We start from the raw sequence: 15,929 nt of genomic DNA on the forward strand, positions 1-15,929 counted from the left end.
TCTTACAATTTGGGGTCACTTTCCACTCTATTCATTATTTTGTTCTGTTAATGCGGAAATTAAACTTAACATGCCTTTCTCATTGTTTATGCTCTTTTGTGAATCTAGAGGAACCAAGATGAAATTGCAAAATTAAGTAAAAAAAAAAAATTAAAAGGAAATAGGTGAGAAAACAAGAGCTTGACATTATCAATGTAATTTTGAAAAAGAAAACACTTTGAAATTAATTTAAGCATATTGAGTAAAATTACGTAAGCAATACAGCAAATGATTCCATACAAATATTAAAAAAAAAACAATTGATGCTGATACTACCTGATAGGCCTAAATTCAACATATAAAATACATTCTTCTGAATAATTCCATGAAATAACTATCTTTTTTGTAGTATGTTCAATCCCATTTAGATAATTTTAATATTTCGATGAGTCAGCACAAAATGAAGGCCAATCCTGCTACGAAGGTCTCATATCAGATACTTTATAAAATTGCCCTTCTTCTTTGTCTACTTTGGAAACACCTGCATCCTTTACTGCTGAAGATTCTTGCAGATTCTTAAAAACATATGGAGTATTTCATGAAAAAAAAGGAATTTCACGGAATATTGTTTATAAAAATCCTTGCATATCTGATTGGCAAAAAGCAAATTAGTCATAAAACTTTTCATGAAACACTCTAAATGTTTGACCTGAACTGCAGGATAGCCAGAAAACCAATATCGTTGGTTTGCTGTCAAAAAGTTTTGAGGACAGCCCAGGAAAAGTTGCATTTTAGAATCATGGTAATGGCAGCAACCCCCCCCCCCTCCCCCCGCTTTCTGAGAACGTAAGTCTACCAATTCCTGTCAGGAACTCTTACAAGCTAATAGACGATTACACCTATGCTTCAACTCTAAGATATAGCTTTTTTTGAGCTGTCTTCCCTTTTCTTAAGTTTTGAGAAAAAGGGTTTTAACAGCTCAAGAACTGGATTTGGTCACAAGGAACAATACTTGACCAACACACCACAGCAATAAACAACTCTTGCCAGAATGAACAGGTAAGGAACAGCACATCAAAATGTGAACAGCGCCCCCTTCTGGCAGGCATCTGCCATGCTTCTCACCTGCTTGGAGTCTACCTTGTCTTCACCATCGACTACAAACTTGTAGCTGTAGTCTCCTGCAAGGAGGTCCATTTTAACACTGAAGCAGCCATCACTGTAAGTGTGTATGTAGTGGAATGAATGGGGTTATAAGATATTCATAAAAAAAACTTGAGGCAAGGCTGGGGGAGGGGATGAGAGAATGTAATAATGCTGCCTGCATAGTGCATACCAAGGTCGAGGAGGATACTTTGCTGATTATATCATTTGCATAGATTTACTGGATTAATCAAAAGAGATGATCCTTGCAAATTCTGATTTAAATTTTACCAAAGGAAACAAATAGCTTTTATTTAAAATTCAAAGTCCTCCTTCCTGTCCCCTCCTATGCAGGAAACATCATCCGTTCTTCTCATCACAAAGTTTGATACCATCATTCCATGCTCATTCCTGAATTGATATTCTTCAAGAGGAATTTCATTACCATTATTATGCCCCACTCGCACGCACCAGCAAAACTAACTCCAGACCGACTTATAATATGCCATTGAAAATAATGCAAAAGCTTTGGCCGGTCTGGAGTCGGCCTCGTTGGTGTGATTGTCCCATTTCAAGCATCACCAAATACGGATCAAGGCCGGTGGTCCCTTTATCAATGTCTACGGGGATTCCGAGGATAATCATCCAACGAAACACAGATGAGCATGAAGCGATGTACCAAACTCCCCTCCAGGCAAGCCTTCATTAAATACACAAACATACAAACTGTTGCATCTTGTTACCTGTTTCATACTCGTCTTCCACTCGCCGTCTACGATAAACTTGTATGTCCATTCCCCGGGGCCAAGGGACAGCGTTTGTGCAAACGTGCCTTCCTCACTACCTCATTAAAATAGGGTATGGAGTAGGGGTGGTAGTAGTGGTGGTGGAAGTAGTGGTAGGGAGAATAGCAGGAGGGTATGAAGAAGTTAGTAGTGGTAGTAGTAGTAGTAGTAGTAAAAGGGTATGAAATAGTAGTAGGAGTTATCATACAGGTTAATAGTGAGGCAGAGGGGATATGTATTAGTTATATAAAAAGTTTAATCAGTTCACATTTTTCATTTCCAATTTAGTATGAATGCAACACGTGGATTGGAAGTGCGCATATTATTTTGGTTGGTAGATGAGGTATGTGTGAGAGAGGATTGATATATTTCAAAGGAAAAATCATTCAAAAAATGAATGAATTCAAAACCATGCATGACGTGACCAACAATGAATGACATTGTATACAAAGAAATTGCAAGGGGGAGGGTGTCGTTTGTTTGTTTGGTGTTTGCACAGACATGAATTCATTTGATTGAAAGAGATTTTGCCATTTTATCATTTGCAATAAAGGTTTGTAAAAAAGTGCAAATATTTGTATTCAATAAAATTGAGCAAAAAATTAAATCCAATCAAACCACAGCATGCAGTATTTTCAAATATGAAAAAAAAATAATAAGATTGTGAATTATAATGGATAGAATGGGGAAATAATTTTTTCTAATGAAAATTGAAATGAAAAAAAAAATAAATTAAAGGTTTGATCAAAAATGAAAATTGAAAGAAGCAATTAGAGGTTAGACAGAAAATGAATGTGAGGAAAGACAAAATACAAAACAAATAACAAATGAGACACAAATACATCTTATTCCAAATAAACAAGTTTAAGGAGGTAAATGAAAAAGGCATGCAGCATGCAGTACACCTCCATGTATTTCAAGCCATTCTGACTTCACAATCTGTGACTCCAATATTGAACATGTCACATATAGGTATTCAGTCAGTAAGCTGGCCCTGATAAAAAGTAGCTTCTTTCATCAGATTGATATTCATGATTAGAGTGGTCTTGCATATTTAATGAGCTTAATGCTGACCAAAACACCTCTTTTAATTTGTTCATTGCTGCTCTAAATATTTATGGAATTCATTATTTTGGTATCATTGAAAAGAAGAAGAAACATTCTTTCGGGTCATATGTTTGAATTTATTTAGAAATTTTGCAATGTTGTTGAAAATTTTGATCTAAAACATGCTAATTTTTTTTTTTTTTCACCTTACAAAAGGTCATATTCATATTTGTTTGAGCCAAAATTATTTTTAGATCATAATAAAGCTGAATATGTTAATGGTATAGGTTTCAAGAGAAGAATTGGTTTAATTGGGTTGAGATCACACTTTTCATAGGCCAAGTAAATTTATCAGCTTGAAAATAAGAACACTGTGCACTCTGATTGGTCAAAGAGACTACACACCCAGCCAAATTCAAACTGTTTCCATACTGGGGCCCTTCCAAGGTCACACTCCCCATGTGGAAATCTCTTCAAATTAACCTCGCCAGTTGTTCTGAAACCTTATCCAGCCAATCAGAACTCTGGATTTCATGCATGCAACTCAGAAATTTTAGAAATCTTGTCTTTTACCTTGGTGAGAAAAGTGTAATCTTGACCCGATCAAAAGGTGACACATATAAGAGTGGCAGTGTAAGAAAGTACATATTTTCAGCTTTGTGATGATTTAAATATGTTTGAGGCTCAAAATAGTAAATTTTGCACAATTTGCAAAAGAAAACAGAAGAAACTCAATTTTTGAGGCATCTCTTCAGGTCTGACATTTACTCTATCAAATGGTGCAATAATATTTAATTTGACCATAGGATAAAGTGGTTAAGTTCTTAGAGAAAGAAATCTCATGATTCATGAGATTTTGCATGGAGGATTCAGCCACAAGATGATTTGGATGAATCTGGCCAATTTGCTCATTACCAAAGGGACCTATGGCCTGACTGTATTTGCTATGAACATCAAGTGATATTTGTTTTAAATCTCATGAATAAATGTAGATATCAACTTCAATTAAAAAAAAAAGAAGATTAATTACAAGCCTTTAATTTGTAGTAAAAGGTTAGTTCAGTGCTATGGCATCACCAATACTGATTACGCTTTTTTTTAACTACAAGAAGAGGCTGGCTGATTATTCAGAAATTTGGACAATAGAATTTTCTACATTTGACTGTTCATATCAAATGCAATGATAATTTGGTTAAAAAGTGACAGTTTGTAGAGTGTGCAGAGGGACTACTATTCAACGCAATTTCAAATCTGCAACAATTATTTCATATTTGTCCAAATTCTTGCAGATGAAGTTGTGCAATGGGTGTAGCCAACCTTTGCATTTTGGCAAATATAGGGGTTGTTCATAGGAAAAGAGCAACTTGGGGAATTGTCCTAGATCCCATTGCATAAAAGTTACTATTACAGTAAATTGGTCATCCAGTAGTAACTACTATGGTAACAATGCTCATCAGCCAATCAAATTCAAGAATAAGCCCGTTCACGGTTAGCTCATGATCAACTTTTCTCAAATGACCTTTGTGATTTTTCATTAGGATAAGCACTATCATTTTCAAATGTAGATGTTGTGTAAGCTTTACCAGTAGAGTATTCAAATTATAAGAACAAAAGGCATTGTATAGACCAGGTGACTAGAATAGTACATCAGGGATAAACTTTGGAAATCTGTTTTATTGTCTGCCTTTGGCACATTTGACTATTGTTTAGGCTACTGTCAAATACCAGTGATTATGAAGGCTCTATTTATTACTCTTCAGCTTGGATGTGATAAAATGAATATTTTGAAAGGAATACATGAATAATCATAAAATCACAAATGCCTATGCCAGTGAATTTGAACGCCACCTTCATGGTTTATCTCAAATGACCTTTTTCTGCTCGTGCACAGTTTACAACCGTGAACAGGCTTATTCCATGGAAGATACCAATGGAAGACAAAGTTACAATAATCATATTTTTTATGCAACAGGGTACAGGTTGGGGTAAAAAAAAATAATAATAATATTAATTGTCAGGGAAAACGGGTTATTTTTCAAATGGGCAATGTCCATGGTCATGGTCTAAGGGGCATACTTTCTAAGAACTAGTTATGAAGATTAATGTCAGTCTCAATATGTAATGAGGGGAATGAAGCAACTATTTCTAATCAAGAGGTATCAGCATGCATCGAAGGAAATGTGACCAATAATTTTGAGAAATCATCTATTCTTATTTAAAGATACACGTCATATTAATCATACTGATATCCTTGACAGTAACTATCTTACACAACAGCTACTGATAAATGTTCTCATGTTTGGAATTGATATATTAGTCAGTAATATGCTTTTCACACTGCATTTCCTTAACCCCGGTCTATCCGTAACCCCAAACTATCCTTTTTTCTTTGTTTCGCACTGTCTTTCTTAACCCCATACTATTTGCTTAGCCGGGGTTAGCACCTTAACTCCCGACTATCGCACAGCTCATGAATATTGATGATTTTACCATACAGAGTGTGATTAATGTGCAATTTCGACTTCTGTGATTGGCTAATGCTTCGCCTCACTTTTCCTTAGTCCATTTTTGTTTCACACTGCATCTCTTCGCACCGCAATTGTGGTGCTAGCACCAAAAATAAGCCGGCTAACCCTGCTTTTTTGCAAGGCCAGATAGTACCATACTATTTACCGTGCTAGCCCACTTTGCTAAAACGTAGTGTGAAAACGAAGTGGGCTAAGCTCAACCCCGGAAAATTGGTGGGGCTAAGACCCCTCCACACACCAATTTCCCTGGGTTAAGGAAAAAGTGCAGTGTGAAAAACATATTAGGTACTTGTCAAAAGTCAGAGCCCCTTCTTTGCATGGGAATCCCGCAAGCGGCCTTTCATTACGAAATCTCAAACTTCATCTTACACAAACAATATGGAATGCAGGAAAGCCACTATGAAAAGATGCATAGTGCCTTTATTGCGGAATTCCTGCTAAAAGTCGAGGCAGAGACTTATGAAAGGGTACCTCAATTATTGGGAACAATGATGCATCTACTCTTCCTAAAATCCCTAGCATGGGAATCCTGGCTCTAGGTCTTGATAGATATATTGCTCTTTACACAAGAACCCTGATAAGAACGAGTTAATGGTGAAAAATACTCACACTTGCGTTAGTTGCACTCTTTCTTTCCAGTCATTGAAGCTACCGGTGACAAAGACATCCTGTCCACCCTCCTCCCAGCGGAATTCAACAGACGTCTTCTTCTCCTCTGTGGGTTGGTCTCCCGATGGTCCATCTAGATGGTCAAAAAGAGGAGTAGTGAAATTATTAGGAACCAGTTAAGAGTGCTTCATGAAACACCTCGTCAGTGATACTTACCAAAAATTTGCTCTGAGCCAATCGGATGCAAAGGTTTCAGTAGCGTATGATTGTTTCATGAAATGCTCCCCTGTGAGATTTAGGCTCCCCCCAAAAAAAAAATCCCTAAAAACTGCCATAATTATTAGTGTATCATTAAGTTTGCCTGAAAAACCAATATCTCATAAATCTCCAGACACTACGACTGAATAGCTTACAAATCTCAGGTGATTCCTGTCTGACCTAAAGGTTTGCTATTATGATTATATATATCATTAGCTGCAAGAGATCCTGAATGTAGTTTAAGACCAGGAAACGTGTTGATCTACTGATCCCAAAATCTTTGACTTGGCCTTTGGTTGATGTCCCTGTCTTACTTGTAATTGCTGATTCTGATACAGGACTGTCATCGGCCTCTTTGGCTTCTACCGCTGCGGTCTCCTTGGATGGTTCCTCTGGAGCTGGTGTCTCAGCTGGCTGATCGGCCTCAGGGGCGGCATCTCCGTTCACCTCTGGTGCGGTGTTCTCGGAGGTCGCTGCTGGCTCGGGTTCTGCAGCAGTCTCGGGTTTGGCTGGCTCGGGTTCTGCAGCAGGCTGTTATGAATAGAATAATAGATATATTCAACATAAGAAAAATGGTGAGAGATTCATTTGCTATCCACAGCAAAGGAAATGATCAATATCTGGGAATACCATAGGAATTCATTCTCAGGCAGAGAAGTCTTGGCAATTATAGATTACATGTCAAACATTATGAAAGAGAGCTCAATATCGGAAACAAACCTCAACCGGTGTTTCTGTCAGTGTTTCTGCTGGTGTTTCAGCTGGTGCTTCTGCCGGTGTTTGAGCAGGTGTTTCTGCCGGTGTTTCAACTGGTGTTTCTGCTGCTGTTTCTGCTGGTGTTTCTGCTGGTGTTTCAGCTGGTGCTTCAGCTGGTGTGTCAGCTGGTGTGTCTGCAGGTGTTTCTGATGGTGCTTCTACGGGTGTTTCTACTGGTGCTTCTGCTGGTGTTTCAGCTGGTGTTTCTGCCGGAGTTTGAGCAGGTGTTTCTGCCGGTGTTTCTGCCGGTGTTTCTGCTGGTATTTCTGCTGGTGTTTCGGCTGGCGTTTCTGCAGGTGTTTCAGCTGGTACTTCTACCGGTGTCTGTAGTAAAATATCACATTAATTATATGAATAATTCAATAATAACCTTAATCTTTTCAATATTACATGTTGAAACAATGGTTATCACTGCCACTACTACTTCTACTAACACTACTAAGACTCCTACTAATGGCAATAAAACATCGAGCATAACAATCCGACATTATTCAATACTTTCTAAGTCAGTCCCTCTCTTCAACATGCTATTGTACTTGATTAGCTACTTTCTACTGTATTTTCATTTCCTGACATCAGATCGTTGCAAGGAAATCATTTTGCACCACACTAAATCTACATGTATTTCTCCTCTCATTTACCACAGAAGAGTCAATTATTACTATTTCATACCAATCATGTCATTCACTGATATGATGCCATAAAATTCATGAGTCTTTAATAGCTTCTGTGTAGCTCAAACACATCACATTACAAATTCATATCTTATTTTTCAATCACAGTACATATAGACAAAAGGACTGTAACAAATCATGAATTGAATTCAAGTCAACATAGAAATTGACTCTATTCCATATAAGTATCAGTTTCATAAATACCAAGTTTAATGAATATATGCTAAATAACACAAGCATGATAGAAGATTGCATCAAAAAGGTTTCAGTTTACAGTAGTTTGTAATCTAAAACTAGGTCAGTCCTGTTATGAAACTTGTTAATACAATACACTGTGGCTAGACTATTGAATACACTTTTATATTTCCTTTCACTCTTTTTAATCTATCATCTTCACTTTCCACATTCCTCTATTTCAAAAGTTTATGTTAATTTCACATTTGGTGGAGAGACTTAAAGCAGATATAATACAAGCTAAGTATGCCAATGAAAACGCAAGGGGTGTAAATAATACAAAGGAACAAAAGGTCCAGTCAGGTCCAGTCACCATTTATAAATAACTTGTGTCACTTTGGGTATAGTTTCAAAGTCTTGGAGACCTGTTACAAATGAACGGCTGTTCAAACCCAAGATGATTAGTTCTCCTTTATGACCCATATATTATTGAACCTTGACTAAACTAGGCTATTTGGCACAGAACGCAGGAAAGGGGGGTTTACTAATATCCCTTTTGTCTATGCCAAGCTTAAAGAGGGTCAATACCAGATTAGTAGATTTTTTCATCTCAAATATTGCCACTCTTTGTAAAAGTAGCAATATATGTTTATATTTGTAAATGATTTCAATGGTTTCTACCTGCAATCTGCTTTGTGTCAGATAAATAAAGGCTAACTAGCTATGCTAGGTGCAAGTATTCCAGATAGAAGACTTAAGACAGGAAGGAAACGCACATTAGGGAAGATGGTCTTTATTCCTCGTCCAATATACACTTTACATTTAGGTATGGGTGTGCAAATAGTGCTCAACGATGCTTTGAGGGAAGGAGTATAAATGGATTATACTGAAACATTGCAAGGTCTAAAAGGATTGCAACATAATTCTATCGAAATAGAAACATAAACCTCAATTACCTCCTACCCTCATCCATTCCCCCCCCCCCCCAACAAAAAAAAAATTCAGAAATCTACCGTAACAGTACTGCTTAGATGGCTATCCCCCCGAACCCCCACACCCCAAGGGATTGGAGACCAAGAACCCCGGGAGCTGGTTGACCCCTATGTTACAGTAATACTGAAGCAAACACTTCTTGGGCAACATACTGCTCACCACTGAAAGACACTGCACTGGGAAAATTACCCTCATAACTATCAATTGATGCATGCCCTTTAAGCTGATTATCTTCCTAGTAGCTTAAGATTATTCTTGGAAAATAACAATGTTTTATAGCTGTGTGGGAGGAAACTGGGAATTTGTCCAAGAGATATCTGTTCACAATTTACATTTTCAGAGGATAGTGCATCTTCCCTACCTCTGAAGGCGTCTCTACTGGTGCCTGAGCAGGTGTTTCCACTGGAGCTGAAGGTGTTTCTACTGGTGCTTCTGATGGTGTTACGACAGGTGCTTCTGATGGAGCTTCCATCGGTGCTTCCGATGGTGTCTCAACCGGTGTCTCTGAAGGAGTTGTAACTTCTGTTGGTTCTGAAGGCTCTTCTGCTTTTGGTTCCTAATATTGGAAAAGAAGAACAAATAGTTGGGATTCAAATGAAGCAGCTTTAGCTATGTTTAAAATATAGTTTATATTATAAATATCAGTTGAGGTGTGCAATTTGAATACTAAACAAAAATGCCAGAGAGAATTCTGTCCAAAGTGCAGTGCATTGAAAATTTTGTGTGACAAAAGAAAAAGACCATGCCCAATAATACATCTAAAGGAGTGAGTTAACTTTGACTTGATAAAAAGGAGAAAAACATGTGGATAACTTTGCATCATCAGTATACCTCCACTGAATCTGTTTGTGCAGGTGCAGGTGTGGGTTCTGGAGTGGGTTCTTGGGAAGGTTCTACTACTGGTGTTACTGGTTCTGGTGTTGTTTCTGGTGCAGGCTCTGGAGTGGCTTCTGATGCTGCTGGTTCAGGTTCTGGTTGGGACGGTTCCTCGGGTGCACTTTCAACTGGTGCAGGGGGTGCAGGTGAGGGCTCTGCAGGAGCAGCAGCTACAACAGGTGCAGCAGGTGTTGGTTCAGGTTCTGACGGTACCTGCTCTGGTTGGGATGGTTCTGAAGGCGCTTGTTCTTTGACGGGTTCAGGTTCTGCTGATACAGGAGCAGGCTCATCTGGTTGAGTTGATGGTACTGATGATGGTTCCGATGGTTCGGTTGGTACAGCTTCAGCAGCTGCTGGTTCCGTTGATACTGGTTCTGGTGATGCTGCTGATTCTGCTTTAGGCTCCTCTGATGCAGGTTCTGATGATTTTTCTTCAACCTTTAAAAAAATACAGGTAACAAAAAAAAATGTTAATAAGAAAATGACCCCAAAATCATTCAATCTTGTATTAAATACACGCAGCTGCTGCCTCAGCTCCCCAACGGCAGTAGCTACACATTATCTATTGTAGTGGACGCGCGTACAGACAGTATTCACTGCAGTGTCAGTGCAAAGTAAAGGCGGTATTTTCATGGAAATGAAATTGATCGATTGGCAAAAACTGTTGGATAATTTACATGTGTACCTGCTAAAATGGTTGAGGTATACATCGAGCATACCTCGAAAGAAAGAGAATGACTCGATGAAACAAAGTTTTACAATTAGATCATCGCGGCGGGTATTGCAGCTTCGCAATGTCAGCCATTGTTATACTGACTGTAGGTTCAAACATGATAGATAGCGCTGTCCATATTGAGGCCTAGTGTTAGCTAGCGAGACATGAGCTGTTTTTCTTGGGAAACTAAAAGAGAATGTGATGAAATGTTTGCGCTGCGCCCTGATTTACTGAAAATTATCCTGCCTAAGTTCTTTCTGTGATTTGGGTGGGATATTTTCATGAAAAATAATGTTGTTGTATGTAGACTATATTGGAAAATATATGTAATCAAAGTGAGTTTGCGTATAGGATTGAGTTTAGATTAAAATCTCATTTCCTCACGTACTAGATTGAATTGAAAAAAAAAATCTAGGCAAGAGTGCGTCCAGATAATAGAGAGATCCGGATAAGGGGAGGCAGGATAAGAGAGGTCGGACTGTATATTTTGCTATCCTCAACCCAGGTGAGTTGATTGATGCCAGGCAGGATCAATTCCTTGAATAATGTGTGCCGATAAGAACGCAGTGTTTTGTATCAAGGACCACTATACATGTAAATGTTACTGATTATTATTACCATTACCATTTTCACTGGTACCTTTTCTTCATTCTCATTCTTGTTAAAATTATATCAATTAAAATTATAATTAAAAGAAGAGGAATGCCTCTGGCGGTCTCACCTGCATCACACGATTCAATACAGCAGCAGTGCTGACTTTGAAAACTACTATAAAATAATTATTCACAAAAACACCATTCATATGATACAATACTACGTTCATTGACATTTGACCTTGATCATGTGACCTAAAAATTGTCAGTGATACTTGATTACCCCTATATCCACATTTTATACACTGTATCTATAAACTTTGAAAGTTATGACAGCAATCTAATAATTACCTCTAAAATGGCCAAAGTTCAATGACCTTAAATGACCTTTGACTTTGGTCATGTGACCTGAAACTCAAGCAGGATGTTCAGTAATACTTGATTAACTTTATGTCTAAGTTTCATGAATCAGATCCATAAACTTTCAAAGTTATGATGGTAATTCAACAGATACCCCCAATTTGGCCAAAGTTCATTTACCCTAAATGACCTTTGACCTTGGTCATGTGACGTGAAACTCAAGCAGGATGTTCAGTAATACTTGATTAACTTTATGTCTAAGTTTCATGAACTAGGTCCATATATTTTTCTAAGTTATGATGACATTTCAAAAACTTAACCTTAGGTTAAGATTTTGATGTACATGGTCTAAGTTCATTGACCCTAAATGACCTTTGACCTTGGTCATGTGACCTGAAACTCAGGCAGGATGTTCAGTAATACTTGATTAACCTTATGGCCAAGTTTCATGAACTAGATCCATATACTTTCTAAGTTATGCTGTCATTTAAAAAACTTAACCTTCGGTTAAGATTTGGTGTTGACGCCGCCGCCACCACCGCCGTCGGGAAGCGACGCCTATAGTCTCACTCTGCTATGCAGGTGAGACAAAAAACCTATCACATATCATGTCAGTGCACGAATGCCCTTGGCTAAATATTGCGCACCCCATCGGTGCAGAAATGCCCTAGACAATGCCCTTTAATATGCGTGCATGCGATGCACAAAAGTGTGGTGTTATGGGTGCCTTCCATTGGCACAACAATATTTCTTAGCTGTAAATATCAAAGCTACTAAAAGCTTGTCAATATCTGCCTGACATTCTATTGGGTTCAGTTTGACACAGTAATCGATTCGCTAATTGCAAATCATTAGATAGTAGTTAAAAGTCCAGAATATCATAACATTTCTTCACCTCTCAATTTCATAAATGAAGCATGGAGGAGTCAGTAGTGCAGATATTTCTCACTGTATACATTATGTTTTCTCATGCATTATATATTTCCCTCACGTCACAAATTTCATACTTCTGCTGGAAGTTTCCATGGTGACTTAAAAAAAAAATTATTTGATTGTGTTATAACCAAACTGGTAGCTACTGTAAGAAGATCAATACCTTTCTTATGTTGACTACTAACGGTTTGAATTTCAAGTAAAATGGCTTTGGTGTGTTTTTTTTACCACAAGAATGCTCTTTTAAGCTGCCAAGTCCTTCGAAGGGCTGTCATATTACAAAGATTTCTTTTATTCTGCTTACAATGAAAGTCCTTCAGTAAATAATGATGCAATGTGAATTGATTTCAATTCTGAAGTTTCAAATATTTTTTGCTTCATAGAATAGTACCTGTTATCTGAGATTTACCATCATAAATATCACCGAAGTTCTAATCAGAAAATATATGGAACCAATTTTGAAGAAATGCTTATGGGGGGGGTTGGGGAGGAAAGGGTTGATGCACATGCATATTCTACAATGTTTAATTGTTTCTTGTGTAACGCTTCCAGTTCATAATTTTTCGAGCGATTATTTTTTTTGCTGAATACTTACGGCTGCTGGCTGAGGCTCTGCAGCCGGAGTTTCCTCTTTGGTAGTAGTTTCTTCTGCTGGCTTCACTTGAGCTGGTTCCTAGACAATTAAATAGACAAACAACTCTTGATAAACCATTAAACAGCTTGCATAATATGGACAATACAATCAAAAGTAATTCTGACATATGTGCATGGTATCATTCACCATTTCACTCATAAATCTGATTAATTTTCCCTGCATAGTAGTTAGTACATATCAGATCAAAGAGTCAATTTTTATCCATTATCTTATGTATGGAACTTTTATTGTTTTTATCTAAGATAGAAATGTTGGCTGTCTGAATTCACAACTTGAATTTTATACATAGGTCAATATCTCAAATTATGTACCAGTAATTAAATTAATCAAAATATTGGCATGAATTTTTACACCTGCAAATGCTTGTACAATGTACAGTGAAAACGTTACCAGTTATTTCATAAGAACTTTGCAGAATATTCTCCCTCTCCATTCCTTTAACTTTATTTCCAAGGTAAGAAGGGTCGACACAAATTATGAAATACACCGGATGCTTACAGAAAACAGGATAGTCTTATACATTCCAAGTAATGATAGAGATCTATCTATAGAGAAAAGATCACATTGGTTTAGACCACTAAAACCACATTGACTTAAACATAATGTAAAATGAAACAAAAAATCTCTAACTCGCGAGGTGAAAACCTCAAGCCTGTGTCATGTATTCACAGTACAGCTAACCAGAACAGATAAAATGATGAAGTCACTGCATGATTTGCGGACTTATAAACCAGTGGTGCATATTACATAATAATTATGGACTGAAGAGGATTTTTTCCTTAGTCTTAATTGTAAAGAGAGATTGAATGAAAGCTTGAAAACTAATCGGAATCTCCTGGGAAAACAGTAATTAGCACAACCCAGTTATGACCATGTTTGAATCTGATGTTTCAAAGAGGTGTGTGTGTGTGTGTCAGCTGAGTTGTCCACATATTTCATGGAGAACATCACATTACCAGGACCACATGCTACTCGTAACCTATGAAGCCTTCAAATTCAATGATTTCACAACAAATCAAACATTCTGATATTGAGTATCCAGACTGATAGGCACTTGTGATCATATGGTTTACAGTTTTTGCCCTGTTCCCACTCTCTCTTTCTTTTTTATTCTTATCCTCCTTCATCCTTCCATTCCTCCTCCTCCTTGACTTTGCCTTCTTTTTCAATATTTCATTAGTGTTATATAAAATGTAACATCTGATCTCGGAACACGACTGTCAAAGATCTTTGTGGAGGAAAGGAGGGGGGTGGTTCATGACAATTCTTCACACAAATTTATGTTTTTTTAGTGATAGGGTTGAATTGAATGCTGCCACAAAAACTGATAACAATCGTAATTCCTGAGGTTAACCATAAAAACTTTGAATTACCACAGATGAAAACTAAACCTCTGAATCCAGGTAACATTCCACAAAAAGGTGCCGCAAATGGCATACATTATCAACAGGCACTTCATACATTCAAATATGAAGCAATATTGCTCTTGAGTTAAAGAGAAATTCCAGTAGTTGCAGTAAACACTGATTTCATGAGAAAGTCTGTAAAACCAGGCTTGATTGTCAGTATATCATCGAGGATCTAGATCTGGTACAGTTACATAAACTGAACTTTGTGAAATCTTGCAATCTACGCTGAAAAATGTTCAGACTGAACTTCCCCAACACAGATAAGCGCACGTGGGACAGTGTATAATTATTGCTTTGAGCGTCGGGCCCGACGCTCTACCCGAATCCTGTGCTTATTTGCTGATTTCTCAGCAATTACACAATTTCTTCCAGAATCCTTTGGCACATGCGTTTTATTTATACAAACAGACACTTTGGTGGTCATTTCAATGGATTCTGTACGAACTCATTTTGATATCGTTACCAAAACTAGCATTTACCTTTAATAACATGTTTAAAGGAGACCTGCATAATGTAGGCCCTATAGAACATCTGGTAATATCAATGAGTTATTTTGTTGTGTTTTTAATGTTTTTATGTTGTTGTTGCATCATTGATAATTTGTAATTCCTCTTTAAAAGATATTTCATCATTTGAGATCGATAGGCCTTAAAAAAATATCCGAAGCTGATTTTTTTTAACATATCGAAAACTTTTCTGTTAAATTGAATGTATGTTGAGGTCTAAAAGAAAATAAAAATCATGATCTTCATAAAAAACATTTCCATTCTTCTGGCAGTCAACTACAATCACAAAATTCAATATTATAATCAATAGAGCCACCTTTGACACTAAACAGATGCTTTGCATACTACTACACATCAAAAAGCCTAATAACAAAATAAATGCAGACAACTTGATTTAATTTGTATTCAACTTTATGCAGAACAAAGAAATCTGGAAAATCAATTTTGAAAGTGAATAGGCTCATTGTGTTGTAAGTCGCAAACTGTGCTCTGACCACATTAACTGTTTTATCTAATTTGTAACATTCATGCATAATCAGACATCCAATGGGGTCTGCGGTTGTCCTGCCATTGCTGTTCACAAAGTCCATCTATCAATGGTAGTGGCCTTGTCTAGAGCAGAAGAAAGCAAATTATAGGTTTACAACTCCCAAGCTCCTTTCTCCATATAAGGAAACCATAAAGGGGGTTGGTACTCAAGACTGATAGCCTGTTTTTCCCTTGTTACAGTGCGAGAGATGTTATCTCTGCACCTTCTGTGCAGGAGAAAGGGGTTGCCAGACGCGGCAAGGGCATGGCGGCAGCGGCAACAACACAAACCACGCATGTGCGTCAGACAAAAGCTGGGTTTGTCTCGAGCGAGCGTTGGATTGGATTGATATCTGGTGTAGTAAAAGTTCATCTGATTAGGACAAGGATGTGGCAAACGGCCAGGAC

At 37.5% G+C, this 15,929-nt stretch overlaps 1 protein-coding gene across 3 annotated transcripts in view; it reads right to left on the minus strand.

Annotated features, from left to right (window-relative positions):
* LOC129264302 (cell surface glycoprotein 1-like) overlaps positions 1-15,929 on the minus strand; it is a 38,679-nt gene that overhangs the window by 5,669 nt on the left and 17,081 nt on the right. For 2 of the 3 annotated variants that reach the window (XM_054902153.2, XM_064102940.1), the window contains exons 3-9: positions 13,019-13,096; positions 9,778-10,260; positions 9,308-9,502; positions 7,070-7,429; positions 6,664-6,880; positions 6,092-6,224; positions 1,866-1,962 (exon numbers count right to left, since the gene is read on the minus strand). In XM_054902153.2, coding sequence (XP_054758128.2) covers positions 1,866-1,962; positions 6,092-6,224; positions 6,664-6,880; positions 7,070-7,429; positions 9,308-9,502; positions 9,778-10,260; positions 13,019-13,096 — 1,563 coding nt within the window. Of the gene's footprint in view, positions 1-1,104; positions 1,199-1,865; positions 1,963-6,091; positions 6,225-6,663; positions 6,881-7,069; positions 7,430-9,307; positions 9,503-9,777; positions 10,261-13,018; positions 13,097-15,929 lie in introns of all 3 variants that reach the window. The other variant, XM_054902154.2, reaches the window with a different exon arrangement.

Source organism: Lytechinus pictus, chromosome 7 (assembly GCF_037042905.1).
Source record: "Lytechinus pictus isolate F3 Inbred chromosome 7, Lp3.0, whole genome shotgun sequence".
Lineage (NCBI taxonomy): Eukaryota > Metazoa > Echinodermata > Echinoidea > Temnopleuroida > Toxopneustidae > Lytechinus > Lytechinus pictus.